This window comes from Setaria viridis, chromosome 6 (genome assembly GCF_005286985.2).
Source record: "Setaria viridis chromosome 6, Setaria_viridis_v4.0, whole genome shotgun sequence".
NCBI classification, from domain to species: Eukaryota; Viridiplantae; Streptophyta; class Magnoliopsida; order Poales; family Poaceae; genus Setaria; species Setaria viridis.
The window spans coordinates 31,926,132-31,953,126 of NC_048268.2; the positions used below are offsets into that span (position 1 = coordinate 31,926,132).

At 45.1% G+C, this 26,995-nt stretch overlaps 4 protein-coding genes across 5 annotated transcripts; 1 reads left to right on the top strand and 3 right to left on the bottom strand.

The window, feature by feature from the left end:
- Positions 1-262: 262 nt before the first annotated feature.
- On the bottom strand, positions 263-1,469 carry LOC117862057 (uncharacterized). Its single transcript, XM_034745571.2, has one exon. It carries the CDS (start codon positions 1,414-1,416, stop codon positions 571-573), a length of 846 nt encoding a protein of 281 aa, XP_034601462.1. The 5' UTR covers positions 1,417-1,469; the 3' UTR covers positions 263-570.
- Positions 1,470-8,360: 6,891 nt separating this feature from the next.
- On the top strand, positions 8,361-10,787 carry LOC117860893 (uncharacterized). 2 transcript variants are annotated; one of them, XM_034744314.2, is made up of 7 exons: positions 8,361-8,887; positions 8,965-9,189; positions 9,291-9,356; positions 9,459-9,527; positions 9,631-9,702; positions 9,820-9,987; positions 10,224-10,787. In XM_034744314.2, the coding sequence occupies exons 1-7, from the start codon at positions 8,525-8,527 to the stop codon at positions 10,347-10,349; spliced, it is 1,089 nt and encodes a 362-aa protein (XP_034600205.1). In that variant the 5' UTR covers positions 8,361-8,524; the 3' UTR covers positions 10,350-10,787. The 2 variants fall into 2 exon arrangements, with proteins under 2 accessions (XP_034600205.1, XP_034600207.1); XM_034744316.2 differs by having other exon boundaries at positions 8,363-8,887; positions 10,236-10,787.
- A 299-nt stretch (positions 10,788-11,086) lies between these two features.
- Positions 11,087-15,865, bottom strand: LOC117860892 (heat shock protein 90-5, chloroplastic). The gene is made up of 19 exons (XM_034744313.2): positions 15,525-15,865; positions 15,211-15,284; positions 14,980-15,105; positions 14,797-14,890; positions 14,628-14,711; positions 14,357-14,500; positions 14,154-14,270; positions 13,995-14,039; positions 13,822-13,902; positions 13,575-13,679; positions 13,350-13,490; positions 13,156-13,248; positions 12,956-13,033; positions 12,627-12,881; positions 12,434-12,536; positions 12,170-12,341; positions 11,984-12,089; positions 11,810-11,899; positions 11,087-11,717 (listed from the first exon to the last, which is right to left on the bottom strand). The coding sequence occupies exons 1-19, from the start codon at positions 15,777-15,779 to the stop codon at positions 11,514-11,516; spliced, it is 2,367 nt and encodes a 788-aa protein (XP_034600204.1). The 5' UTR covers positions 15,780-15,865; the 3' UTR covers positions 11,087-11,513.
- A 1,201-nt stretch (positions 15,866-17,066) lies between these two features.
- On the bottom strand, positions 17,067-22,073 carry LOC117859829 (uncharacterized). Its single transcript, XM_034743006.2, has 6 exons — positions 21,433-22,073; positions 18,838-18,874; positions 18,384-18,620; positions 18,261-18,308; positions 17,688-18,166; positions 17,067-17,469 (listed from the first exon to the last, which is right to left on the bottom strand). The coding sequence occupies exons 1-6, from the start codon at positions 21,804-21,806 to the stop codon at positions 17,367-17,369; spliced, it is 1,278 nt and encodes a 425-aa protein (XP_034598897.1). The 5' UTR covers positions 21,807-22,073; the 3' UTR covers positions 17,067-17,366.
- Positions 22,074-26,995: the final 4,922 nt, after the last annotated feature.

The window sequence follows — 26,995 nt, forward strand, 5'->3', positions numbered from 1 at the left end:
CTGGCACCAGAGAGCGCACATGAGACAATAGTGGAATCCGACTACACGAACCCAGCGCAGGTGCAGGGAGACCAACGCTGGCGAAGAGGAGAAAGAAACAACTCTGGGCAGTACCCCCACAACAACCACCTCATTCATGCCCTGCCGCGGAGGCCTGATGAAGGGGAGGTCCAGAGGGGCATTTTCAGTGCCTAGTAAACAGCCTTAATAACAGGAAAAGAGACACTTATGGTATAAATGAAAGAAAAATTGTGATCCGGTATAGATGCAAGGATGAACTTTTTGTGGTATTATTCAGTACAAAGCAAATGAAATTTCCTGATCAAGATATACAGCTACCCTCTCCGGTTTTAGAATAAATACAGCAGATGCAACTAGTATGTCAACCTCTCTGTCATTTAGACAACATCAAATCCCTCTTCACGCAAAACCATCTCTGCAGCTACCTATACTCTCTTTCATACAACTGTGTAAGTAACAACCTTGTAATCGGAGCGGCCGATTCAAAACCAAACCGTACAACTCTATAAACCATACCAGTAGAGCTTTTGCTCTAACCGCGAAGCTGATTCAGGCAGCCACGGTTCGCCCAGCCTTCCAGGTCTCGTACTCCGGGTCGTCGGTAGGCAACTCAAAGCGGCAAAGCGGGCACGAGTTGCGCACCTGGAGCCACGGCACGATGCACTCGTCGTGGTACCGGTGCGAGCACGGCAGCCTCTTCACGCGCTGCCCGGCCGCGACCCCGTCCTTGCAGACCGCGCACTCATCCCCCTCCCCTTCCTCGCCGGCCGCGACGACGGCTGAAGGGAGCGACTCCACGGCCAATCTGGCCGCAGGCGGCTTGCTCTTCAGGAATAGCCCGTCCCCGCCGGCGACCAGCACCTCTTCCATACCCCTGTGGGAGGTGTACACGAACCCCTCCTCCTCGGCGTCGGCGTCGGCCGGCGGGGGCACGTTGGCGAGCACCTCCCACTCGGGCTCCGGGGGGTCCCCTCCGGCACCCGAAGGAGACGCGACCTCCTCCCACTCGAACTCCTCGGCGGGGGAGCCCACGACGAGCGGCAGATCCGGCTCGTCGGCGTCCTCGATCTCGAGGCAGTCCCAGCAGATCGAGGTGAGATCCCCGTCGTAATCCGGCTCCGCGTCCACCTCCGTGAACCCCAGGTCCTCGCCCGCGGGCGCGAGGAGCGCGCCGCGGAAGAGGGCGACGTCCACGGAGCTGAACAGGCTCCGGACGCGGTCGACCGCCGCGGCCGCCGCCGAGGCGGAGGGCGCCGAGGGGTCCGGGCGGAAGACGGGGACGAACGCGTCGTCGGCGCAGTAGGACGCGGAGCGGGAGGAGGAGGAGGGATCTAGGGTTCGGTGGCAGATCTCGCCGGCGGCGAGCAGGGGGTGGTGGATGGATGGGGAAGCCATGGATGCGAAGCGAGAGGGGACGGGGAGAAAAAAAAAATAGCGCCCGCCCCGGGGGTTAATACTAGAAGGTGCCCTTCAATTCTGCGGTTCTCGTGGTAAGCGCGTGCTTCGCTCATGACATGTGGGGTCACTGAAATGGGGCCCAATTGGCAGTGGCCTAGTGGGTGGTGGGTCTGCCGAGAAGCCGTGGTTGGTAATGGTGCGGTCTCGTTTTTCAGGTGGGGCGCAAATTACCGGACCCACCTGTCAGTACTGGAGATGGCTTATGGCTACTACGTGTGTGCAAGAAGACAGGGAGCAGACGGCGCTGAACGGGAAAAGGGTGGCTATGACTCTGGGTTCTGCACGGTGGACATGACATGTGGGACCTGTATGATTCGGTCCACGCGTGTCAGTGAAAGGAGGAGAGTTCAGTGCGGTGAGAGTGGGTGTTCGGGCCTTTTTGCTGATACCACTGGGTGACAGGTAGGGACGCTGGGCAGTGTAGTGTGAAAGCGGGGCAAAGGTGCTGGTTGCTTGTGTTGCGGGAACGACAGGCTGGACAACAGCGACGCTAGGGATCGCAGCGGCGTCACGGCAGATCCGCCGTTTCTATTTGGCTCCGGCGTTGACCATTTGGACATCACCACTATATACGCTTTCCCGGCCCAAGCCCTCAGGGTATTGGCGTATTGCATATTTGCATTTGCATTTTATGCTAGTACATGATTTTTTAAAAATTAATAACACATGAAATTCTCACCGGAATAGTTTAAGTTCGGAGAAAAATATGACAATTTTGTCGCTGGATGCTGAACTTTACGGGCATTTGCTATTTCGCACCGAACTTTCATCAATAGTAAAAAGCGAACAAAGTGCAGTATCGTTGTGTCAAGTTCTGGTATCTACCTATTTAAATCATTGTAAGTTTTATGATTGTACGAACCGATGAAAAGTCCAGAATTTATACTCCTTTCCATCTTGAAAAATCAAAATAAAAAAAAAATCGCCGGTCACGAACAAGCTTGGTCAAGACATGCGGGGTAAAGTTTACGCTGTCGGTGGCTCACAATCCGGATTGGAACACGACAAATCTGCACTGCTGCGGCAAAGCGATCGATTTGACGGTGCAGTAGTGGTGTACCTGTTCTTGACATGAACATTTCCATGTAATACAAAAACCAAGCTCGTGCAAGCTTTGAATTCTTTGTCATTGTACTAACTCAGCGTTAGGACAAGAATGATCCCACGGTTGACGATTACAGACAAGTGTGTGAAGTGGGCAAATGTGTGGCCTGCCTGTGCTTGGAAGAAAAACTAGGAAAACGGGAAAAAAAATATAGCGGCCACATGCTCCTCTTTTTGTTGTTGGGCTTGACCTCTCGTTATGCTTTACCCCAATAAAATTTTAAGTTAAGTTTTTGCAAAGCATTTGTGATTGGCCAAAAGGCAGGTGTTTTTGTTGATGGGTCTCAGTAGATGAGCTGGTGAGAGGGACACTCCACCCTGCACGTGTCATGAGGAATCTTCCAATTTCTTGTACGAGGAAAGGAAAGCATGTCTTGTACTGATCTCACCTTCTGCCCCACTGGCTTAGCTTATTTTGGTGGCACGATTATGCCAAAATTCAAGAAAGTTTGGTATGCAATATGGAAGAACCGGAGAAGTTCACGATTCACCTCACGAGGAGGGATGGCCACGCATCTCAATTCCCACATGAGTTCTCGAAGAAACGCACGGAATTTGCCGGGCTCCAAATGGGCCCCGATATAGGAACTCGTTCAGTCTCAGTTATAGAGCCCACTCCACCGCGAGACCAGTAGTCTTTTGGGCACAAGGTTAGCGAGGGCCCAGTTCAGTTCTTCTTTGATTCAGCTACATGGGCCCAGATTCTTCGTAGGGAGTTGTAATGCCATGCTTGTTTTGCTAAAAAAAAATAATGCTATGCTTGTTGCTATAGCCCTAGATGCATGTGCGAACGGGCCCAGGACCAAGCCCAAGTAGCACCATCCTCGGTAGGAGATCCTAGGTTTGAATCTCTTCGGAAGCGGATTTCGGGGATTTTTTCTAGACTGTTGTAACCTCACACGTGCTGGGACTGACTACAACTTGTACTCTCATAAGCGAGGCTATCTTTCATTATTTTTTCTGGACTGTTGCAACCTCAACACGTGCTGGGAACTGGTATCCGAGACCATCTCTTCAAAGCAGATGTGTGAGTGTAAATGTAGGATGTAGGTCTTAACTTGCACATAGGGGTATGGAGGGAGTGTGCGTATGTGTAAGTTCAGATACTACAACTTATACTCTCGGGAGCAAGGCTATCTTAAGAAAAAATCTAGATGCATATTGCTATAATGCTGTGCTTGCTCCATAGAGAATCAGAATGCACGGGCTGTTTGATCCATACAAAGAACGGCCAGTTGCAAGATTCATAATGCTATGCTACCAATGACTCTTATCTTATTACAAGATTCATATGGCATTCGCGCAATGCAAAGACATGCTCTATACGAGTTTCCAGCATAGGAAGCTTCATGTCAAGTCTGTGTCTAAACTTTTTTGGAGAAGTCCCTTTCGACACAAAGAAAGGGAGAACCTTTGATGCATCTGCAAACTTTCATGGATGTCTCTGCTTCGCTATCACATCCGGTTTTAAAATAAAACCAAATGCTACCTATATGTATGTCAGGATCTAGTTTCATACATATAGTGACATCATCAGTGAATAACAGTAACAGTATCATGTAAAGAAATATAAATAATAATTTACGAGTCTATCAGAGATATATAGCTTAATCCTGAAAACGAAGGCTCCAAACTTCACAGGCAATAGACTGGGGGTTGCGTACGCCTAGAACTCAGCATCATCTTCAAAAAGACTTCACACACCTTCCTCTACTGAGCAGCGGTAAGCAAGGGTGAGTACACTTATGGTTGGTACTCAGCAAGGCCACAAGAAATAACCAAAATAACGATTTAAGTCCATCTTCAAGTTTATTAATCATGTGAGGGTTCAGGCCGCTCTTGACCGTGAGCACGGCTGATATATCAGTTTTACACTCTGCAGAGGTTGTACACTTTCACCACAAGTCGCGTAAAAATTCAGAAGAACTTTGGACCCAACCATGTTGTGCAAAAGTAGGCACCTATCACACTACCGAGGTGTGATTGCATAGGGACGCTACAAGACCTTTACAAAGATTCCCTAGTGAGGATAGCTCGCTAAGGTTTTAATGATCAGCGCAATGCATAAACCTCTCTCAAACTGCGAAGCTACCATAGAGTAGATTAGTTTGAGGGTCGGGTTATACACCAACTGCTATCTCCCCCTCTTTTCCCTTTTAGGTAAAACTACCACAAACTAGAGTTTTTCATAAATTAGCCAAGACCAGAGCCATATAGTTCTTGTGGTTGCACTGTTTTCCTAGGTGATCGCTCCATGTTCCAATTAATGCATGCATAGTATTCTTGTAAAAATAAGCATAGATAGAAGGATGGTTAGGGACACTTGCCTTTCTCCAACGAAAAGTTACTCTTACTGCTCTTCACCTCTTACTCTCTTGAAACTCTTAATCTTCAAATCTTTCGAACAACTATCCTTCTACTCGAAGCAATCACCGGCACAAACATATCAGCAAACAAACAAGTACAACTAAGAACAATACACCAAAATAAAAGAAAAACTTTAAAAGAGCGCACTAAGGGATAGGATTTAATTCTAAGATCACGAAGGCGCGTAAAACACTAAGACACATAGATCACGAAGGCGCATAAAACAGGCAGCGGTAAGGAGACGAGGCAGTGGTGGACCAGGACGGCAGGGGCGTGCGGGGCGGTGGGGGAGGAGGGTCGGGCGGCGCGAGGCGCGGAGCGGCTACAGCTTGGCGCGCACGCCAAGGCCGGCGGCAGTGGAGGCCATGGCCGGCCTAAGGTCTGGCGCCGCCCGGTGGGCCATGACGGGCTGGAGGGTCGGGAGGCGATCGGAGTGGGGTAGAGCGGGCTGGGCCCGAAGGATAGGATTGGTTCTCTTTTCTTTTGAATAATATATTTCCCGTGAAAGAAAAATCTAGAAAATTCAGATAATTCATTTAATTCATGAAAAATACTTCAAAAATTCTAAAAATTCTAGAAAAAATCCTGGAGATAGATTGGGACACGAGGAGTCTAAATAAAATACTTGGAACTCGTGAAAGAGAATTTAGAGCCTTCTAATAAATAGATTTAGCTCTAAGAAATTGAGAATAAATTCTAGAAAAAGCTGGAAAATTCTCAGAAGGATCTGGACATCGTCTAAATGCATATTAAAATATTTTGCACTCAAGAAACACCAGGATGTATTGGCATGAAAACAACACACATATAACAACTCTATTTAGAAAAACAACCAATTGTTTTTCCCATACAACATTTCCTATTAAGAAAATAAATGTTGGAAAATTTTTAAAGTTATGAGAAAATTTATTGTTTAATTATTTTTTTAATCATATCCTAAATTCAAAAATTTTAGGGTGTGACACTCACTGGAGGGAGTTTAATTTCTCACAAAAAACCATCCCTGCCTCGGAAATGTTATGTCCATAAAAGAATTTTTCTATTGCTGAATCCTACAAACAATTGTTTGAGCTCACACACAACAGGGTGCCTTACCTTGACTCACAATGTGAAACAGAAACTAAGGACTCACAATGTGAAACAGAAACTAAGGGGTGTTTTGGTTACCCTGCTAAACTTTAGCACCTATCACATCAGGTATTTAGATACTAATTAAGAGTATTAAATATAGTCTAATTATAAAACTAATTGCACGGATGGAGTCTAATTCGCGAGACAAATCTATTAAGCCTAATTAGTCCATGATTTGATAATGTGGTGCTACAGTAACCATTTGCTAATGATGGATTAATTAGCCTTGATAGATTCGTCTCGCGAATTAGACTCCATTTGTGCAATTAGTTTTATAATTAGCTCATGTTTAATCCTCCTAATTAGCATCCGAACATCCGATGTGACCATGTTAACTTCAACCATATGAATGGAAACTGTTTGCATCACCGCCGTTATCATGTTTCGTGTCCCCATAGGACAAGTTAAGAAGCGATCAGGGAGCAGAGCTGCTGATCTTTGGGAAGCCTAAAATCTATGCAGTGACAGAGCCTGATGAGCAATCTGCATGGTTCTTCGTGCTTTCCCCTCCTCGACGCGTCTATACAGACCTGCAAGTTTTGACGGGCGTTTAGACACGCTCTGATTATCCTCGACCCCCTGTTCTTGCTACTGCGAGCCGTACGACTTGAATAAACTTACCTGACTAATCATTTCGTCTCGGTAATGACCCTCTCTGCTCTTTGCGTCTCGGTAACCATTGCTTCTCGGAAATGGACATTCTGAACGGCTTCCGCAGACTTTTCTCTGCATCTCAATCATGCTTAGCATGCATGCTGACACGGTTTCAAGTTACCATCTCCTTTCTGTTACCAACTGATCTCTCTCTGAAGAAACTGACGACGAAAGCTGGCATCTTGACCTGTCACAAGTGTTTCATCTCCTTATGTTTTGAGCTGCCGGGAGGAGACTACTGGTAGCTAAATCCGCACACAGGGCTGACTTCTGATCTGATGAAACATCGGTTACCGCTGCCCTGTTGGCGTTGCACAAGCAACCCCCTTTTGCTCACTGAAGATGCGCAGCCCCTGTTTCCTTGACAAAAATTAACAGTTTCTATCAGCCCTTGTTTGGCAAAAGCCGCTGAAAGTTTTCAATGTTTAGCACTCAATCTGCCTAGATGAAACCTTGCTGAGTAAGCAGGTTACATAGATCGACCATGTTACTGACTGTAGGGGAAGTTTCAAGCAACACGCTTTTACAATTTCAGCCGTGTTTACCTAGCAGCTCACATTCTCGCAAAGCTTTGGTTCACTCGGTTTCGTTGCCGTCCTCAAGACTTGAACTCCCTTTCACTTTGCAAGACCGGCAAGCAGTTCTTTTGTGTCGGATGCCACAGTGCGCAAGGGCAAAAGTGGGAGCAACAGCGTAACCGAAAGGTGCCCCGATTAAAGAAGAGACGGCCATGATTTGTGCTAGCAGCAGCAGCAGTGGCTTGCAAGTCACTTCTTGCCTTCTTGGCTCTCGCAGTGTGTGAGTACTACGTTGTGATTTTTTACTGCTACTGCTACGTCCGAAAGGAGGATTTAACAGTAACAGTAACAGCAGGAAGTTACCGCGTTGTCCAAACGGGGTAAAAGATTGCAGTCGGCATCAAAGCTTGTGTGGTTTGCTTTAGTAATCAAAAGATTAGATTCGGGGCTTCACGGACCCCGAGGCTAATGATAGTTTTGTTTAAGTGTTTGGAGATTAGAGAGGTTAAGGGAGTCAGAAGGGTAAGGCCAACTGCTCTGTATTGCATTGGAATCTTTTCATGAAGGAATGGTAGCAATTTCTTTGGAAATTCTAGCTATGTAAAAAATGAGAAAAAATCAAGATGATCTCTCTTTTTTCAGAAGAAAATTGCCTTCGGCCTTAAACATAAACTCCCTCTCATTTTGAATGGAAATAGAGTCTACAAGTGATCAGCCCAATGCTTTCTTCAATGTAGCACTACTATGCTAACAGTCAACTAATGATGAGAGAGCAAGGGACACACATGATTTTTAATTACAAGCAGGCAGATTAAACAACGCCAGTGGTAGTCGGCACTGTCAGAGTGTCAGTCAGGAGGCCATGAGATTTGGTAATGTCAGATGTCAGATTAAATGGTAGGAGTAAGAAGCAAGAAGTCACAGTGGAGTAGTTAGCTACACTACTGCTAATTTCTTTTTTTTTTTGAAATGTCCACTATTGCTAATTTCCAGAAAATTTTGTGGCCGTAAATAAGAATGATGAATTCTATTTCGAAATGAATTTGCAGGGCATTTTATTTGTATGATCCTACCTTCGCTATATACCACATCAAAAACTTGAAGAGAGATGCTTTTGGGGAGGACACTGCGATGCCAAACCGAGCTAAGCAAACAAAAGCAAAGGCTAAAACAAGAGTAAAAGGCTCCCTTGGGCGGTCAATACTGAAGAGTTCCATAAATTCAAGAACTACCCGTTTGATCTCTCTCTCTCTCTCTCTCTAGTCCCCACCATGGATTCATTTGCATGGGCGACGGTCTCTCAGACCGCAGGGCTAGGCGGCGGCGTCTCCGACGGGAGAGGCGGGGGTCTCTTGCCGCCGATGCCCGGGTTCCAGCTCCCACCGCCGGCCGGTCTCGAGCACTTCTCGGTGGACTCCGGCCTCGTCGAGCGGGCGGTGCGCTCCTCGTCCTGCTTCGGCGCTGGAAATGGAACAGCACCCACTGCAAGCGCCTCGAACATCACCTTGGAGGGGGCGTCGGGTCGCCGGAGCAAGGTCGCCGGCGGGAGCAGCAGTGTCAATGGCGTCCACGGCGAGGTCGCGACCGGAGACTGCTCCTCCGGTGGACCGGAGCCGGAGAAGAGATCAAGCGAGGTAAGTTCTCACCCTACTTACTGTTCACCCGTCTCCACCAATCTTTGTCGCACAACTTTGTTGCCGTTGCGTCGTAGGACGTTCTAGGGACGGATCAAGCGAACGCGTCCACGGGTTCTGCAAACGAGGGCTCGGGCAGCAAGGGCGTCAACGGCGAAAAGAATGGCCTGGCCGCAGCGACGGCGGCGGCCGGCAAGAGGAAACGGAAGGGATCGAAGGAGCCTGACGAGGAAGGCGAAGGGTACATCCATGTCAGGGCCCGGAAGGGGCAGGCAACCAACAGGCACAGCCTCGCAGAGAGGGTATATACAAACTGCACTACAATACTATTCAGACTTTTATTGCAACATTTCAGGAGTAGCACCTGAACTGAATTGGTTCATCGAACTTTACTTTTGTGTAGTTGAGAAGGGAGAAGATCAGCGAGAGGATGAAGCTTCTGCAAGACCTTGTTCCTGGTTGCAGCAAAGTGAGCCTTCTGACCCAAAGAGCAGCCTTGTCACCCCTGATATGTGAATTACACAAGAATGACTCGTTTTGTTCTTCTTGGGATGGATTTGGTTTGGTTTAGGTCACCGGGAAGGCGGTAATGCTGGATGAGATCATCAACTACGTCCAGTCCCTGCAAAGGCAGGTCGAGGTATGGTCTCTCCTCAATCTTCAGAAAGAAGGAAAGCCACTGAAAGCTTCTCATTTGACTGAATATCTGACACTGATCAAACAATTTCCTGTTCATCTTGCAGTTCCTATCGATGAAGCTTGCGGCTGTCAATCCACAGCTCGGCCTCAACATAGAAGGGCTTCTTTCAAAAGATGTATGCAGTCGATTCATCACACCTGGGAGTTCTTCCTTGCTCTCTTTCCAGTTTGTATTTGCAAGAAATGTTCATCAAAATTACAAAACGCGCTCTGTTTCCTTTGATGACATGCAGCTTATCCGCTACCCCAGTGCTCCTTCATCTGCTCCAATCGGATTCTCAGTGGCGCAGTCAGGCATGGTCCAGGAAGGCGTTCATAGCGTGGCCAGTTCAAATGGGTTCAGAACAGTCATGCAGGACCAACTGAACGAGAGAGACTCGTTCAGGGAGCATGTTTCTCAGGTTTGCAAAGCAGAACATCAGTATTTCTTTTTCCTTTTTGTTTTCCTTTTGAAACTAGAACATCTGTATTTCCACATACCCTAGTGTGTAGTCTACAGGGCTATCAATGAAACATGTTCAAGTACTCATGATTCATGAGTCCTATTCCTAAAGGCCTTTTTTTTTTGGAGTAGAAATAGCTAGCGGCTATGCATTTCTAAACGGATTGATTTTCAAGAATTCTAACGAATTCTCAGTCTCTGGAGCAGATGCCTCGCGCTTTCGATGGATGGTTCCACAATGCAGGGCAAACAGCGTACAGGGCAGTCATCGATCCTGAACATCTGAGCATCAGGCCTGATCAGGATGGGTTTCATCTGTGATGTTCATCTCCAGCTCCATGGATGACCAAAGTTTCTTCTCATCTGCAGACGTCTAGAGAGAGAGGCACAGAACTAGCATGTGCACTGGAGTAACTGCATAGTGCAGGAGCAGGACTGCGGGACAAGTTTGAATGCTCCAGGAAAGTTTAGGCATTGCTACCACTGCTCCAGGGTTGTACATGGGGTGTCGTTTGTGTTCAGAGCTGAAAGTTCAGACACCGAAAGTAGGGATCTGTAGCTAAGAATTTATGATGTTGGAAACCCTGTCTGGGTGGAGCATGGAGTCTGGAGTGACTATTCCTGAAGATAAAATACTCACAAAAATAGGCAGAATTGCTGCAGAGTGCATTTTAGTTGCAAGGAATTGTTTGTATTGTTAACAGCGCAAGTTTGAAAACAGCAGTCGAAACATATGTTCAAATTGAACACTTACTTTTACTCGCTCCTTCTACTTATTTTTTTTTACCACAGTATGGGCATAAGTTTTATGAATGTTTCTGCAGCCTGCAGCATTTTGTTAGAGCTACTCTTGCCTACTTCCGTTTCTGTTCCTGACTTCTTCACGGTATAGTAACAATAAGACATTAATGCAACATTAGGGATCATATAAACTTCAATAGCTCTAACCTCGTGCTTTCCAATCACCATTTTACCCTGTTGATCACTCGGACAAGTACATGAACCAATTGCCGTACAGTACAATAACGAAGGCAAAGACAAGGAGTACTCTATCGTGATGTGTAAACGGCTCAGGCAATCACCACATCGTAGCGGCCTTAGCAATGGCTTTCATTCATCATTAGTACTGCATCTCATTGCTAAAGTCAAGAATACAATACATCTGATCTTGATAAGACTACATGTCAGTAAAAATATATAAACAGGAAAAGAAATGCAATGTGGGTGGCGCAGTAGCTTTTTCTTATAGAGGGACATCTCAACTTTTTTGATGCATTCGATCTTCATGCTTTATTGATAAGGCCACTACCCCATCCAACATTAAAATGGAAGTGGCTGGCAAGTCTACACCTACAAAAATTGCCATGGAAGTAACCCGTATAAAAGGATTTGTAACCAAATAATGTCCTAGCCCATAATATTGATTTCACCCCCTGTCAGAACTAAATATCTAGCTTGAACAAAGGATGCCCAAGAGATAACTCACTAATCCCTCCACGGGTCGCTCTCGGGTCTTACTTCTGAAGGCTCAATCACCTCCGTTACAGTGCCTTCAGATGCGTCTGCCCCTGCGCTGGCCTCATCATTACTTGCTTCAGCTTCCTCTGTGTCAGACCTCCCCCATCGCCCACCAAGGGCAATCGCCATCATCTCGTAGATCTTGCCACCCAACTCTGCTGGGCTCTCAGGCTGGACATCACCAGTGAACAAATATTCAAACATATCAGTAAATGATTTTTCAATGACCTTAGAATTAAGAGATGTATTTTCATTGTACTTACAGTATATCCACTGGAGATCAAAGCAGCCTCATACAACAGCTCGACCGCCCTCTTAGCTTCTGTGCTTTCAGGCTCATTTTTGCAAGCAGCCTAACAAAAAATATTTCCCATTTATATTAGTTACCGAGCATATCAATTGTTATTGAATGGTGAGTCACAGATAATTATCCTTACGTTCAAATCCTTGATAATAGGGTGGTCAGGGTTAATTTCAAAAATCCTCCTCCCCCTCATAAATTCCAAGCTTGACGTGTCACCAAGCGTTTGTGCCTTCATGAGCCTAGTTTTGGGAAACATACATCAGGAAACAGGTCATGATTCTTCTAATGATCTAATTGCACAAGTGAACAGTAATCCTACCTTTCCATGTTGGCAGACCAACCAAACTTGCCAGATACAAGAACGCACGGCGATGAACTTAGACGCTTTGATATTTGGACCTTCGCAACCTTGTCACCAAGCTGTTGTTTTACCCAGTCACACAGGAGTGTGAATTCCTGCTTTGTTTCTTTATTTTCTTCTTCTTCGTCGCCTGCGAATACAAGTTCAGATATATATTAGTTAACGTCAAGCAAATATACAAATAGTGAATAGCAGTCTGAGCCAACTTGAGCATTTCCTCACCCAATTCCAGATCCTCTTTGCTGATATCCACAAATTTCTTCTCTTTGTAGGTCTGTAAGTTCTGAATAGCAACCTCATCTATTGGCTCAATAAGATAGAGAACCTAAATAACAAAATACCAGTATCCTGGGTCAGAGCAATGGAAGAGAAACAGCTCTTACTCATAATCACGTATGTCTATTCATGTACATACTTCAATGTCTTTCTGGACCAGCTTTTCCAAGAAAGGAGCAGTCTTTGCACTCTGGAGACTATCTGTAGCAATGTAGTATATCGCCTTTTGACTCTCAGGCATGTTCTCTACATATTGGTCAAGGCTTATCGTATCACCCTCATTTTTAGAAGAGTGGAAACGCAGCAATGGAGCAAGGCGCTTGTGATTTCCTGTGTCCTCAATGCAACCAAGCTTGATAAACTTGCCAAAGCTTTCCCAGAACTTCTTGTAGTCCTACAGCACAAATTAAAGAGCTTTAACATCAAGTAAACAGAATAACTGGTAGTAAAATAAAGATTCAGTTGTACCTCCTTATCTTCTTTTTCAGCAAGCTCTTCAATCATATCAAATGTCTTCCTGACAAGTCGCTTGCGCATAATCCTTACCTGAATAGAAAATAAGATTATCTCCACATATTTGCACACAAAAGGACTCTCTAGTAAATAAGAATCTTCCGAGTCTCCAATTTTGAAGTAAGAAATTGATAGGCATTTTGCCCACAACTTACAATTCGACTTTCTTGAAGAATCTCACGAGAAACATTGAGGGGAAGGTCATTTGAATCTACAACACCTTTCACAAAGCTCAAATATCTTGGAAACTGCAAGATACATATTGAAATCAGTAATTTATTATCCCATCTTACTTAATGAATACTAAAAGTTAATGCCAAAATAGTGTTAGTGTTGCTAGATAATGTACCAGTTCACCATCAAAGTCATCAGAAATGAAGACTCTTTTGACGTATAGCCGGATATTTTTGGTCTTGGGGTTCATTATCTCCTCATTACTGAGGGGTGCCATTCCTGGAACATACAGAACACTCCTGAACTCCACCTCACCCTGTAAAAAGAAAAGGTCAGGTTAGACAGTACTCAATGTGAGAATTAAGTGCTTAATAGAGTGGAGTTTGATGAAATCACAAACCTCTGTTGTGAAGTGAGTGTGGGCAAGAGGATCCAAGAACTCATTGAATGTCTTCTTATAGAACTCATTGTATTCAGTTTTCTCAATTTCCTTTGGACTTCTCATCTGCACAGAGGGAATAGAATTCAAAAATCTGTATCCTTTTCTTCAATGGCCATTACTAAATCCTGTACACTTGTCAATGTGGAGACTAGAGTGCCCACAAGTACCAGAAAAGTATGCGATGATCAATCAACTGCACACTTACCCAAATGGGTTTTGTTTCGTTAGCCAGCTCCCAGTCCCAGTATTTCTCAGTAATAGTCTTCTTCTTCTTTTGTTTCTCACCCTGTATGTTAAACCATGCTGAATTAGTTGCAAAAGGTGTGAGGTCACTAGAAACATTAGAAAAACACAAGCAGCCCATTCAGAAAAACTAACCTCTGTTGCCTCTTCACCTTCTTTTGGCTCTTCATCGTCTTCAACCTGTCAATCAAGAAGATTAGATCAGTGCAATTAATAAAAAAGGCAATATATGGTAGTAGCCCCAAAGGACTTTCATAGTCAAGGGAATCAGCAATAATCACTATCAAGACCCACCTCAACAGTTCTTGATTTCTCCTGCCACGTGTATATGGGGAATGATACAAACTGAGAGTAGTTCTTCACTAAGCCTTGAATCCTTGAAGGGTCAGCAAACTCGTACTTGTCATCAGGCTACAAAAGTAACAAGAATGTAAGATTTCTGTTACCAAAAAAGAAAATATAAATCTAGCTATTTCATGACAATATCAGGAACATACCCTTAAAAAGAGAGTAATCTGAGTTCCACGAGTAAGCATCTTCTCAGGGTCAGTCTCTTCCTTGATGACATAAGAGCTACTGTCCGCCACAGCTTCCCACACATACTGTTTATCTGATTTTGGGCTCTTAGTTGACACCACAACCTGCACCGTGATTGGCAAAATGTTAGCATTGGTAGCACATTGAGCCCACATGCAAATTGTCAAAAAAAAAAAGTGTGTTCCATTTAAAGTATTATAACAAAAGGCACCATCAAGATATACTTCATACCTTCTCTGCTACAAGAAAAGCCGAGTAAAACCCAACACCAAACTGACCAATTAGACCATTGTCAGCCCCAAGGTCTTTGTTCTCCTGAGGAAGAAATTAATCCCACATTAGCAACAAAACAATCACACACAGATGTACAAGAATGGAAAGGGAAGGAATGACGCTGCACCTTGAGGGCCTTCAAAAATTTTGAGGTGCCACTCTGAGCAATCGTACCAAGGCAGTCCTTGAGCTCATCTTTGGTCATCCCAACACCAGTATCACTGTAGTAACCGATAATCATAAGCAAACAGTGCTATCATAGCGTCTTTTGAGAACACGACCAAGCACATCCCTTAGAACAGCAACTTACGTGATAGTAATTGTTCCAGCATCAGGGTCAGGCTTAATCCTTATTTCCAGCTCTCCACCATCAGCAAGTAAAGCAGAATCAGTCACGCCAAGAAACCTCAACTTATCCAATGCATCACTGGCATTACTGTATAGAACTCCAGATAAAATAGCATCCATAAATTACTAGTTCATGTCATCAAATGGATAATTGTATAAACTAATTATGTCCAAACCAGGAATAGCTACAAACCTGACAAGCTCCCGAAGAAATACCTCCTTGTGACTGTACAGGCTGTGGACGATCAAGTCCATTAAGCGGCTCACCTACACAAACACAAGCAGAAACAAACGAACGTGTTTCAGTAGCCAGCGTTCACATAAATGAAAGCTACACACTCAATCTTACTCTCACCCATACAAATTTGGCAACATTTCTGCCGAACTCGTGTCAGATAACCTTTTATCACATTAATCCACCTAAAAGAACTAGTTGTAACTATACCAACTGACAAATTTCATCTGAAACAACATGAATTACGGATATGCACGGCGCCCACGTCTCACCTCCGCCTGGTACTCGAACTTCTCCTCGGCCGCCTCCTCCCCGGCGGGCTTCTCCACGACGGCCGCGTCGCACCTCACCGTGACCAATCTCCCCCTGCTCCTCTCGGCCTCCCATCTGACCCCTCTGGGGCACCTCACCGCCCCGCTCCCCCGCGGAGCGACCGAGCTCGCGGCGGACGGCGCCCTCCTCTCCGCGCAGGGCCGCAGCGCCGCCACCGACGACGCGCCCAGGGTCCCGCTCAGCGCCGGCGCCATGGGAGTCAGGGACCGCGTGTGCCACGAGCTGGCGCGCCAATGTTCGGGGGAAGAGAGAGAGAGGGAGAGGGAGAGGATAAGGGGGGTTAGGGTTTTTGTAAGCTGTGCGGGGCGGGCGGGTTCAAGAGGAGGAAGGAGATGAGGCGCTGAGGAAGCATCTAGAAGGGCTGGAGCCCGAGCTCACATCAGCACGGTCGATGATGAATTGGACGGTGGATCGAGGGCGAAGGGTCGATTCCATTTTTCTTCCAAACAAGCCCATCTGCCTGTGTAGTTCGGATAGCGGGCTGGGCTTTATGAGTCGAAGTCGTTTCTGTAAGGCCCAACAGGCCTTTTCTTCAAAATAAGAAGATATAGGCTTTCTTGGGCCATTAACGAAAGGGATTCGATTGTCGGAGAGCCTGCAGCTACCGTTATAAGTCATATCCATCTTCTAGATAATTAAACATCTAGCCTAGTAACGGACCCACAACAGCTCAACAAACTACTCCTTTCATCCTAAAGATTAAGATTTTAGGGGAGTAGTAAAAGACGCATGTACCTGAGTTAATAGCAGTTGACTCTTATTTTTAGTGATCTTGTTAATTATAGAAAGAATTAAATGGAAATTATCCAAATGTGCCTACAATGCCTTGTATTTAGGACAATTTTTTTGGACACTTTGATGCCTTATATTACATGACGGAGGAGTATCTCAACATTTTAGATGAACTATTTTAACATTTTTTACGTAAAAATGTTGGTGAAGGTAAAAAAAATGCTGAGCAAAAATTGTTGGTGAGTGCAAAAAAAAATATTGGTAGGTGCAAAAAAAGGTTGGTGCATGTAAAAAAATGTTGAGCAATAATATTTGTGAATATAAAAAAGTTAAAGAAAAATGCTAGTATATATAAAAAAATGTTAGTCAATGTCAAGAAATGTTGATAACAATTAAGTCAGATTTTTTAAAAAAATGTTGACGAATGTCAACATATGTTAAAAGATTTGTTGTACATAAGCTATACGTGCTTTAAAGATAAGTTGTTTATCTATCTTACGTAGGATATAAAGGAGGCCTCAGTTTGGTCATCACGTTAGTAGATGTTTGGGTTGCTGGCTTGTACCCATAAGCTGGGGCACTGACTAAGAAATGGTTCGAACAATTTGATTAACTAGACTTGGTCAAGTCTGGCAAAAAAAAAAATATGGTGAACATTGGCAATCCTAGTACACCAACCAAACAGATCCTTTACTTCAGCCACCAATGGAAAAGTAGTTCCTTTTGTCTAACAATTCGTACGCTAAAACTGATTCAACTGAACCGAAGGCAGATATTGCATTAATCTTGTTCGAGGCAATCTTTCTTGCTGATAACAGACTGAACAGTCATCTGTACATATCACAGCGCTGTGTTTACAAGTTTCAACCAACGTATAGGGGCAAAGAATCAGAAGGTAACTTAAGAAGGTCGTGCTATATTTCTCTTTACTGTTCGTGAACATATTATGATTTCCATCACACGGAGCAACACAAACCTGTATCTAAGCAGCTGGGGGGTGGGGGAATACTGACAGCAACCAGAAATCCACTCAGTGACCACGGCGAGGCTCACTGCTGTTTTCTTTCGGAAGGACAAGGCTCAGTGCTGTGAGAAGGTTCTTTGAAGCAATCCACGTTGCACAGACCCATCGATCTAATCTTCTCTCCAATCCTGCAAACGATTACTGTGAACTTCAATTCGGTACAATTCTATCACCTTTTCATTATCATAAATTCATAAGGAAAAAAATCATAGGCAATATAATGCTAATGTTCTTGAAGTAAGAAATTGATGCAATTTATAAGGAAAAGTCCAAATTTGTAGGGGGAATGCTTCTTCAGATCAACGAAATGAAATTGTAATGTGCAAGACAAGCAGAGAAAACCAACCTATCAAAGCTTTTCCTTGGCTTTTCTGATTGCTCGTGTTCATCAATCCTGTCAAAGCAGTCGACACTTCTCCTTGATCTTTCTTTCCTGTCTGTGCTGGATCTCGCCTTCTCTCTGTGGCCTGTGCTTCGCCTGCGTTTGTCCACATGTCCGGTGCCCAGCATAGGCTGCTCATGAATCGCGCTCTTTCTCGATGGCTCCAACCTTCGCGAGATCATGGAAGGAACCTCGCAAATAGCTACATCATCAGATAGTGTTTTGTTCTCAGCTGGTGATTTTTCACTCTCAGCTGCAGATTCTTTTTCAGCTGGCAGTTTTTTTATGGCCGATAGGAACTTCTTCAAATGTCTTGCGTACACTGGGAATCTCTCCAAGTTACCATGGTCACCTCCCTCAATCCACAGAGGTTCATACTTCTGCCGGCACAGCTCCCAGAGCCGCTTCCCATGAGACCAGTCGACGACATCATCATTTGTGCCCTGAAAACAAGGAAAAAAAATACCTCAGTTTAGTTATCTGAAGCTATTAGGATTTACAAGAATCATAGCACATGGATATATACAAGGAACTTACATGGATTACCAAAACAGGGCATTTCACATGTGGAATTTTGTCAATATTCTGAAAAGGAAATAAGTGTTAGCATATACAGTGTGCGAATTACTTATCTTAGATACTTCAGTCAGCGATGCAAACCTTGTATATGTCAAACCAGTATGTTTTCTTCACAGAATACATGACACGCAAGCCAGACAGTATTGCACTGTGCAAAACAACAGCTCTTATGTGATCCAAACGAACAGCTAAATCGAGGGTTGGTCCACTGCCAACAGACTGACCATACAGAACAATGTCTTCTTGTCTAGTCCCATAAACGTCCACAAGGCACTTGTATGCAGCCTCTATGTCAGCATAGGTATTAGCTTCACTTGGCTGAAGATGGATTTTCCAGAAACATTTTGTCATTACTGTTATTCCTAGAAAGAAGCAACTACTAAAAAAACGAACTAGCTAAGATCAATAATCCCCCGAATCAAACTCCCTCGAGCACGAATAAATTTCATGGCGTCTAATAATATTGTGAGTTGGTCCTCTACTGAATATGATGTGGTATGAGCATTAGTTTAAAAAATGATAGAGATAAAATTACCTTGCCTGATGACTGTCCATAACCAGAGTAATCATACCTGTGAAGTATGATGAAATTCTTTTAAGACAAGCAACTTCAATTATCGAGAATAGCATGATCACAGAACTTGCTAAGGCTTCAGGGACTTAGACTTGCAGCATATTGTAGTTATTTAAGTGGCTTAACCAGCATGAAGAAAGAAGCTAGCATGATCGATGTCTTCACGTCGATGAAAATGTCCATATCATAAAACTATTCACACAGTAACCCTAATACACTAGTAAAAAAATAGCAACAGAACAAAAATGAAGGTCTGTTCTGCATCTTCATACAAGCAACAGTCTACCCTAAGTTGTGGCCCATGGAAATGAAATTGACAATAAGTTTTGTGATCCTACTCCAACAGAATACTATAAATAGTTGATGCAGGTTGCACAACAGTTCTCTTTGACTTTGTCTTACATAAGAGCCGAGTTTAAATGGTTATTGACTTATTGAGGGCAGGCAGCTTCTTAAGTTTGGCGCTCCAGTCAATTACGATATATATAAAAAAATGGAAGTTTCATGCGTTTCAAATCAATTATCAAGTGCAATATGCTGATTTCAGCTCATGCAGGATGGGTTACCAAAATATAGTATCTCATGAACTTTTGATGGTACTGTGTGCCAATAAGAGGAATCTATTTACTAGGAAAAATAGCGCTGAGAATTGCTATTGGTTTGATACGAGTAATGGCAGCCGTTTCAGTATATGACATGCCCTTTCAAACTCACTTTGACATTTTATCTTTAACCATCTTAAAACAAAAATTGTTTCAACAATATTTTCTTTTTAATCAATCTAGCCTTCTTCTGTCAACTGCTCCTACCCATAACCCATCACTCACTGTCTCACTTTTCTGCACAAACAAAACCCCTGGACCATGTCATTGTTCCCTCCTTTTCTTCACATTCCTGCAGTCTGCACCCATCCCCACCCTAGTGTGAAAATTCCTCTTGTCCTCTTAATTGTACTTAATAGGGTATTACGCATTTTGTACTAAGGAGAGAATACAAATGTGTTCCTCGAAAACAAATGGAGAGAATAGAAAGGTATATATGTGTGGCCTTCTTTTGGAGTATTTCTACTTTGCATGTTACAGTCATGTTAAAGAATAAAACTCCTAGTGCAAGATTCAACCATGAAGGTAAGTTTTCGTAAATAGAGCTAAAAATTGTGTAAGCATTTTTTTTCTGAATAACATAAATACCAAAAAACTATATTTGCCTACTTTCACCTAACAGTATCTGCTGGAATGGGCACCCTAACGTGTTCTGCGCCATTGCGTGGTTCATCCATCTAATTAACGGTTCATTTGTCTGGGTTTTGTTGCTACAAACCTGGTCCTGACTTAATTTGATCCTTGGATTGAGCGAAAGATTTAATGCCGGGTAACATGTAGGACATACAGAGGGGTTGTTTTACTGTGAACTTGAGTGTCATTGTGTAGCCAAATAGTTAGCTCAAATAGCAAGTAAATTATTAAATATGATGCAGCATACTCGAAGAAATATACTGCTTGAGCAGGAAACGTGTATGAAAGCAAATCCCATAAAAGATCAAAATACTGTTGACGTGAGTGACAGTGGCCCACATAAACAAGTTTATAATCCAGCTTCAGACAGACAGACAGACAGACAGTGCAGACCTTGTAGGCTAATCAAGCAATACAAGCAATCATGTCAAGTAAACTGTAATGCGCTATCTTGTAAACTGAAGCCAATGATTAGTTTTCTGTCTACAGTACGCAGTGGGAAACAACCACAAAATCATATTGAAACCTTTGAGCATGCCACTTCCAGGAAAAAAAAATGGATAACTAGACCAGAAAAGCGTCATTAACAGCTTAATCTTGAATGGACATTAAAAATAAAAAAGAATGAAATATTTTTCAGGTTCAAGTTTGACAAATTCATTGTAAAATGGTAAATGAAATTACCACTCTCAGTCTCTGCAACAGCAGCAGCAACACAAAATTTACACAGCCAAGTATCAATGGCAAACTAAATCTTAGCCAAGTACCACGCTCATGCTCTCCCCTGATCCCATAAATCATGCGAAAAACTGAATTCCTTAAAAGAATCAGGAGCATCAATTGCACATGATACAACTTTAACAACAGAAATAAAACCCCATTTAGAAATACAAAGCTAATGAAAACCATCAATGCAAATCGCAGTAGCAGCACTTCACCCCCACTCAATAACAGTACGGAGGACCGTATGATCACTATATCCATCATATTCACTTCACGAGTCAAACAAAAAACCATCAACAACACAGAAAACGACAGAGCCAAACAAAAGAAAAACAATTTTTTATGTAATCAATCAAGGAAGCCCACTCTGAAGGATCAAACGATGATCCGATCAGATTGTGGCCTTCTCGAAAAATATGTTCCGATCAGTTTCTCATAAGAAAATTAATTCCCCAAAAATCGTTTCTTTTCACAGGATCATCATCCAGTAACTAAAGCAGTTACCCAAGGCGTGGAGTGGAGCACGCCCAACCGAGTCAAAATTACCCGAGAAATCAGTCGTCGATCACACAAGCACCTCAAGAGTTCAAGTACTTACCCCATGAGGTTGACGTGGAGGCGTGCGCTAAGCTCGACGAAGATCCCGTACATATTGCCGAGGTCGGCGGCGTTGCCATGGGAGAAGAGCACGGTGAGGCTGGCCCCGGGGTGACGCACGTACATGGCGATGATCTCCGAGCCCCGCCGCGTCCGCACCCGCCTCGCCTCCACGCCCACGCTCCACCGCACGCCCGTCATCGCCACCCTCCTCGTTGCCACCTTGCACGCATCCTCCTCCGCCGCCGTGGCATTCGTCCCCTGAGCGGCACGCGCCGGCGGCGGCGGTTCCTCCTCGTCGACCACGCCGTAAGACGGCGGGTTGGGAGGGAAGAACGCCATCTTGGAGGCCACCGATGAAGTCACCCCGCCCATTTCCAACCTCAGGCCTCCGGCCGCAGCGGCATCAGGGTCTTCTCCGGCCGGGGGAGGTGGAGGCGGGGGCGGGCAGGGGCTTCAACTTCAAGGCCAGATTCTTTTAGAGTCCTAATTGGAAAGTTTACAGCGAAGGGCTGCTCCACGAAAGGGGCTATTTGGAGTTGCAAAGTTCTTCAGGGATCTTATAAGAAATAGTTAATTTCTTCGGGGTTTATCGGAGGGGTGGGGGTTAAAGATTGGCGCGGAATTAGGGAGGCGGAGTTGACGAGTTGCCTTTGCCGCTGCCGGGAGAACTAAAGGATGGGCTGTCACGTGATCACCGGAAGGAGCGCACGTGAGGTCCCCTTTTCAACATTTTTTTTCCTTTTCTTTTAGCACTGAGCAGCTTCCTGGCTTTGAGCATTTCCTTTCTTTGATCCGAGCTTAATGACCAAAGATTTGGGAGGTTACTATGCCAATGCTTATTTCTAAATATGGAGCATAAGATCAAACCATTAGAATATATGAGATTTGTTACGTCCACACCTCCATCTTTGAATTTGAATTGATGTGAATAATGCTAGTAGCTAGTATAACGCTATGAGCTATGCTTGCCGGTGGAATGTATGGCCTGATCTGACAGTGGGTCTTAATGATAGTACATTGATACATATGCATTGCACGTTCTAAAAAAAAAATACAAATTGATGATGACGTGGAACAAGTTGTTTGTTTCTAAAGAACAGGAATGTTAATTACGTGTAACGTGTTTGTACTGTTCTTTGTTTTTCGAACAAGAAATACCGATTCTATCTTTTTTGTGGTAGAGATGTTAGTATATACAAAATCAACTTCCCATGGTCCATGCAAATTGCCTTTTTCATGATCTCTATCCGGGTCTTGCTGCTGGGGATCAGATCCAGTGTAAGCTGTGCCGGCGACATGGAATTGGAGTTGGTTGGCATGTATGGGCACTATGACCTGCCACTGGGTCCCTTCACCCAGCTCACTCTTTCAGTTCCAGGCCATACTGCAATATCATCATACACATATGCCATATTTGCCATCATGACATGAACATTGCAACATGATTTCATCAAAAGAAATAAGATAAATCACCAAAAAAATCACCCATTCAAACAATGATATTCACCGCAACTTTGTTTCGAATGGAATGTTAACTCCTTTTACAGCAACACCATGACATATTGCTGTAGTGGCACGCAATAACCTACATGGACTTGCTAATGTACATGTCGAGATCAAAATATCAAATCCACTAACTCTGAGAGACTGAGATGGCCCATGTCAGTGGATGGAATTATTAGGGCTTGCAAAGGCTGTCTCGAATGGAACACACAGAGCAGATCGTGAATGAATATTTAAACAAACTCGCATCGATATCATTAGCCTTTTCCTTAGGAGAAAAAAATGCTACGAGACTTTCTAGCTCTTCTTTGGATGCAACTAAGCTCCTGCACTGCACCCACGCTGAACGCAAAACCCGCAATCTGTAGCATGAAAGGCAGCTACCTCTCACCAGCCACACTTTCTCTTAGCCTTTTTGACTTTGCAGTGTTCACTGACGGCTTGACAAGGCACAGCAGTTTTTGCAATCTGTCTCTGTTTTTTTTCCTTTTCTTTTTCGACTCTTCGCTTCCAGCAATGATGGTGAGTTCTTTCGATGGTTCCAGTTGGGCGATGAAAAGATGGAGGGGGTGAAAGGACGAGTAAATCGAACGCGCATGCTCGCCGTCGTTCTCCTTTGTCTTGGGTATCAGAACGCGGAGCTCGTGTGCTCGCCAGGAAGAGTGCAGAGCCGCATGGTTGGGGTAGACATGCCTGCTGGTTGGGAGGTCAATCATGGACTGATCCGCGCTTCGTTTCTTTTCCTGCAGGGCAGGCCAATTTCTTGTGGCGCCCGCTGTGCCCTACCGTTTGGTAGCCATGATGAAATCTGTCTGAAGAACTCGATCGGCAAAATGGACAGTGACACCAAAATGCACTGGCAATGTCATCCACAAATTCAGGCTGAAAGTATGGGAAGAACGTAGCTTCCTACCTTGGATGATCACGGTTGCATGTTAATATACTGGGGCTACAGCTCCCGGGATTTACATGAGTTAGTTGTGTACTTAACTTGATCTCCAAGTACAAGATCAATGTATCTCTAACTCTATCTCTAAGAGAATCAAGTTGAGCACAACAACCAGAATATCTTTACAATGTTTGTTACACAAAACCTCAAGTATATCTAACACCCTCCCTCAATCTAAACTTGCCTTTCTCTCAAGGTTAAGATTGTTCTTGAAGTCTTCAAACTTGAGCGCAAGTAGAGCCTTGGTAAACCATCAGCTAACTGATCCTTTGATGCAATAAACTGAACTTGTAGTTGTTTCTTGGTGACCCTTTCTCTTACAAAATGAAAATCAATCTCTATGTGTTTAGCTCTTGCATGAAACATAGGATTAGTAGGTAAATATGTGGCACCAAGATTATCACACCACAAGCAAAGAGGTTCCTTTAGCTTTATCCCAAGTTCTGCCAATAAAGACTCCAACCAAATAACTTCTGTAGTTGCATTCACCATGGACTTGTACTCAGCTTCAATACTGGATCTTGACACAATGGCCTATTTTCTAGCACTCCAAGAGATGAGATTATCTCCATAATAAATAGCAAAACTATAACATCCGCAAAATCACCAACCTAAATTCACCCGTTAAAAATTACTTTTAAAGTCTTTTTACCGCAGAGCTCCCGAAAATCTAAAATCTTCCCGGCGATTTCGCCGTTCCGGCACCCAAGCCGCCCACCATCATTTTATCCGTGCCCGTAATTTCCGCCGTGTGCCGTCGTCAGACGCCGCGCGCGTGCTCCGACCGCGTGCCGCGAATGCCGCCGGTCCCTCTCTTTTTCTTTCTCTTTTTCCCTCCCACCGGCGCATTCACTCCCGCCGGCGCCCACACTCCCTAGCGCCACGCCGCTCGGCCGCCTTGGGCCCGCACCCGGGCCACGTGCCGCCGCCCGGCACCGGCTCCCCGACCGGTCCGGCTTCGCCGGCCACTCTGCCTGGTGCGCCGCCGCCGGTCCCCTACCTCCCCGCACGCCGCCGAACCCGCCCCTTGCCGTGCCGCCGCCGCGACGCCACCTCCTAGCACCCACGCCGCCGGCCCGGCCTGCCCGGCCCCTACCTCCGCCGTACGCCGCCGGACCCGGACCCCTACCCTTTGCCGCCGATTAGCACGCCACCGCCGGCCTATAAAAAGGAGGGGCGCCTCGGCCACCTCCTCCACACCCAACCACCACCACCGCCACCCGGGTGCCCGTGCCTAGCCCCGCCGCCGCCACATAGCGCCGCCACCGCCCGAACTCCTCCACCCGAACGCCGCCTCCACCGAACCACCGCCGGCCGCCCCCTTTCCCTCTCCGAAACTCCAAGGTAAGGGGCAAAATGGAGCCCCCTTCCTCCGCCACCCCCGGCCCATGGCTCGCCGCCGGCGAAGCCCGGCCGGCCGGCCGTCGCCGGCCCCACCCTCTCTCTCCCTCTCCAAGTTCCTGGAGGGGAAGGAAGAAGAAACCACAAAATTCCGATCTAACCCCAAAGAATCTACTATTCGTGAAATAGTCCTTCCACTACTCTCATAAACCTATTCGCGGATAGGCCCCTCCACCTCCAAAAGTATTCATAAATAGGTCCCTAATTTATTACAAATCAGTCCTAAACCTCCTGTTTAAGCCCCTAATTCATGTTTAACCCGTCATTTCATGCACCAAACTTCCTCCAATTGATCCTAAATTTTACCACGTCATCCTCCGAAATACTTTCGCCGATCCATATCCAAATTTCCCAAAAATAATCTTTCTACCTATTTTCTGTTCACGTTTTCTGTTCGGAGCTCACGGTTAAAAACCGATCTTTCATTTATTCATTTGTGTGTCCGTTTGTGTGTGCCGTAGATCGCGGATTGCCCGAGGAGGATCCCGAGGAGGAGTTTGACCGCGAGCCCGAGCCCGAGGACTAGCAGCACGAGCCGGAACTCCCGGAAGGCTTTGAAGACGGCAAGTCCAATCCCACCCTTTGATGCATACTTAATACCTAGTTTTTCAAACACAACCTATTGGCCTGTTTTATAAAATGCATATTATTTCTTTGCAAGACATGGTTGGGTAGCCACCCCTTGATTGTTATGAATATTCCTTGTTATCCTATGTTTATCTCTAAATACGACTTGGTCTGTTTAGATGATAACTACTGCTAGAACGCTTAGGAATTTGTTACTCAACTGCAATCATTACTACAATGGTTTATTTGGAGAATAAATGTGTGTGTGTGTTCAAATGGGAAAATGGTTTTCTGGGTTCAAAGGAAAGGAATGTGTAGATGAGATGGATGGGTGTTTCTTGTGTGAAATGCCAGACTATTGTGCTCGTACCTTAGTGGTTGAGCAAGGTTGGGAGATGTCCATCTTGTCATGGTTAAGGACCGAGTTGATGTGTCATCTTGCCTAATTCAACCATCGTGCAACCACTCGATCGGGCAACGGCTTAGCATAAATCCCACTAGCTGAACTGATAGTCTTCAGGTGTGCTGGTGAGCAATGGGAGCTCATGGAAAAGGAGTAAGATCTTGGTGACTTAGGTCCCGGTTACGGCCTCGTGGATGAGCCGTGAACCCCTTGGGTGCTTCCGTGTGGACTAGCCAGTCTTAGCTAAGGTGGGTAATGGCTTTGTTAGGATCCGCACCGGCACTAATGTGATCGTGCTGCGGTACCCTACTTGTGGGAAAAGTGTACAACCTCTGCAGAGTTAAAATCTATCCGGGTAGCCGTGTCCACGGCATTGGACGAGTTACGGCTTGGTCACATAACTAGTGCTTGGGCATGGATGGTTACGGGTGTGTGTGTGTGTGTATTGGGTTTTGGAGTGTCCGGCAGCTGTGCCGTGTGCTATGGCGGACGGGGAGTCCGATAGCAATAAAACTTGGATCCTTGTGTAGGATCAACCCCACTCAATGTTCGGTTACCAAAGAAAAGCTTTACAAAAATTTGTTTGAAAACGAGCCTATGCATGTGTTGAAAATCTAGCTTTATTGCAAATAAACTCTAGCCTATCCTTGCTTTATCCTGTGCATATATTTGCTTGTATTCCCCCTCCGTGGATGGGGTTGGACTTGTTGAGTACGTTCGTACTCACCCTTGCTTCGT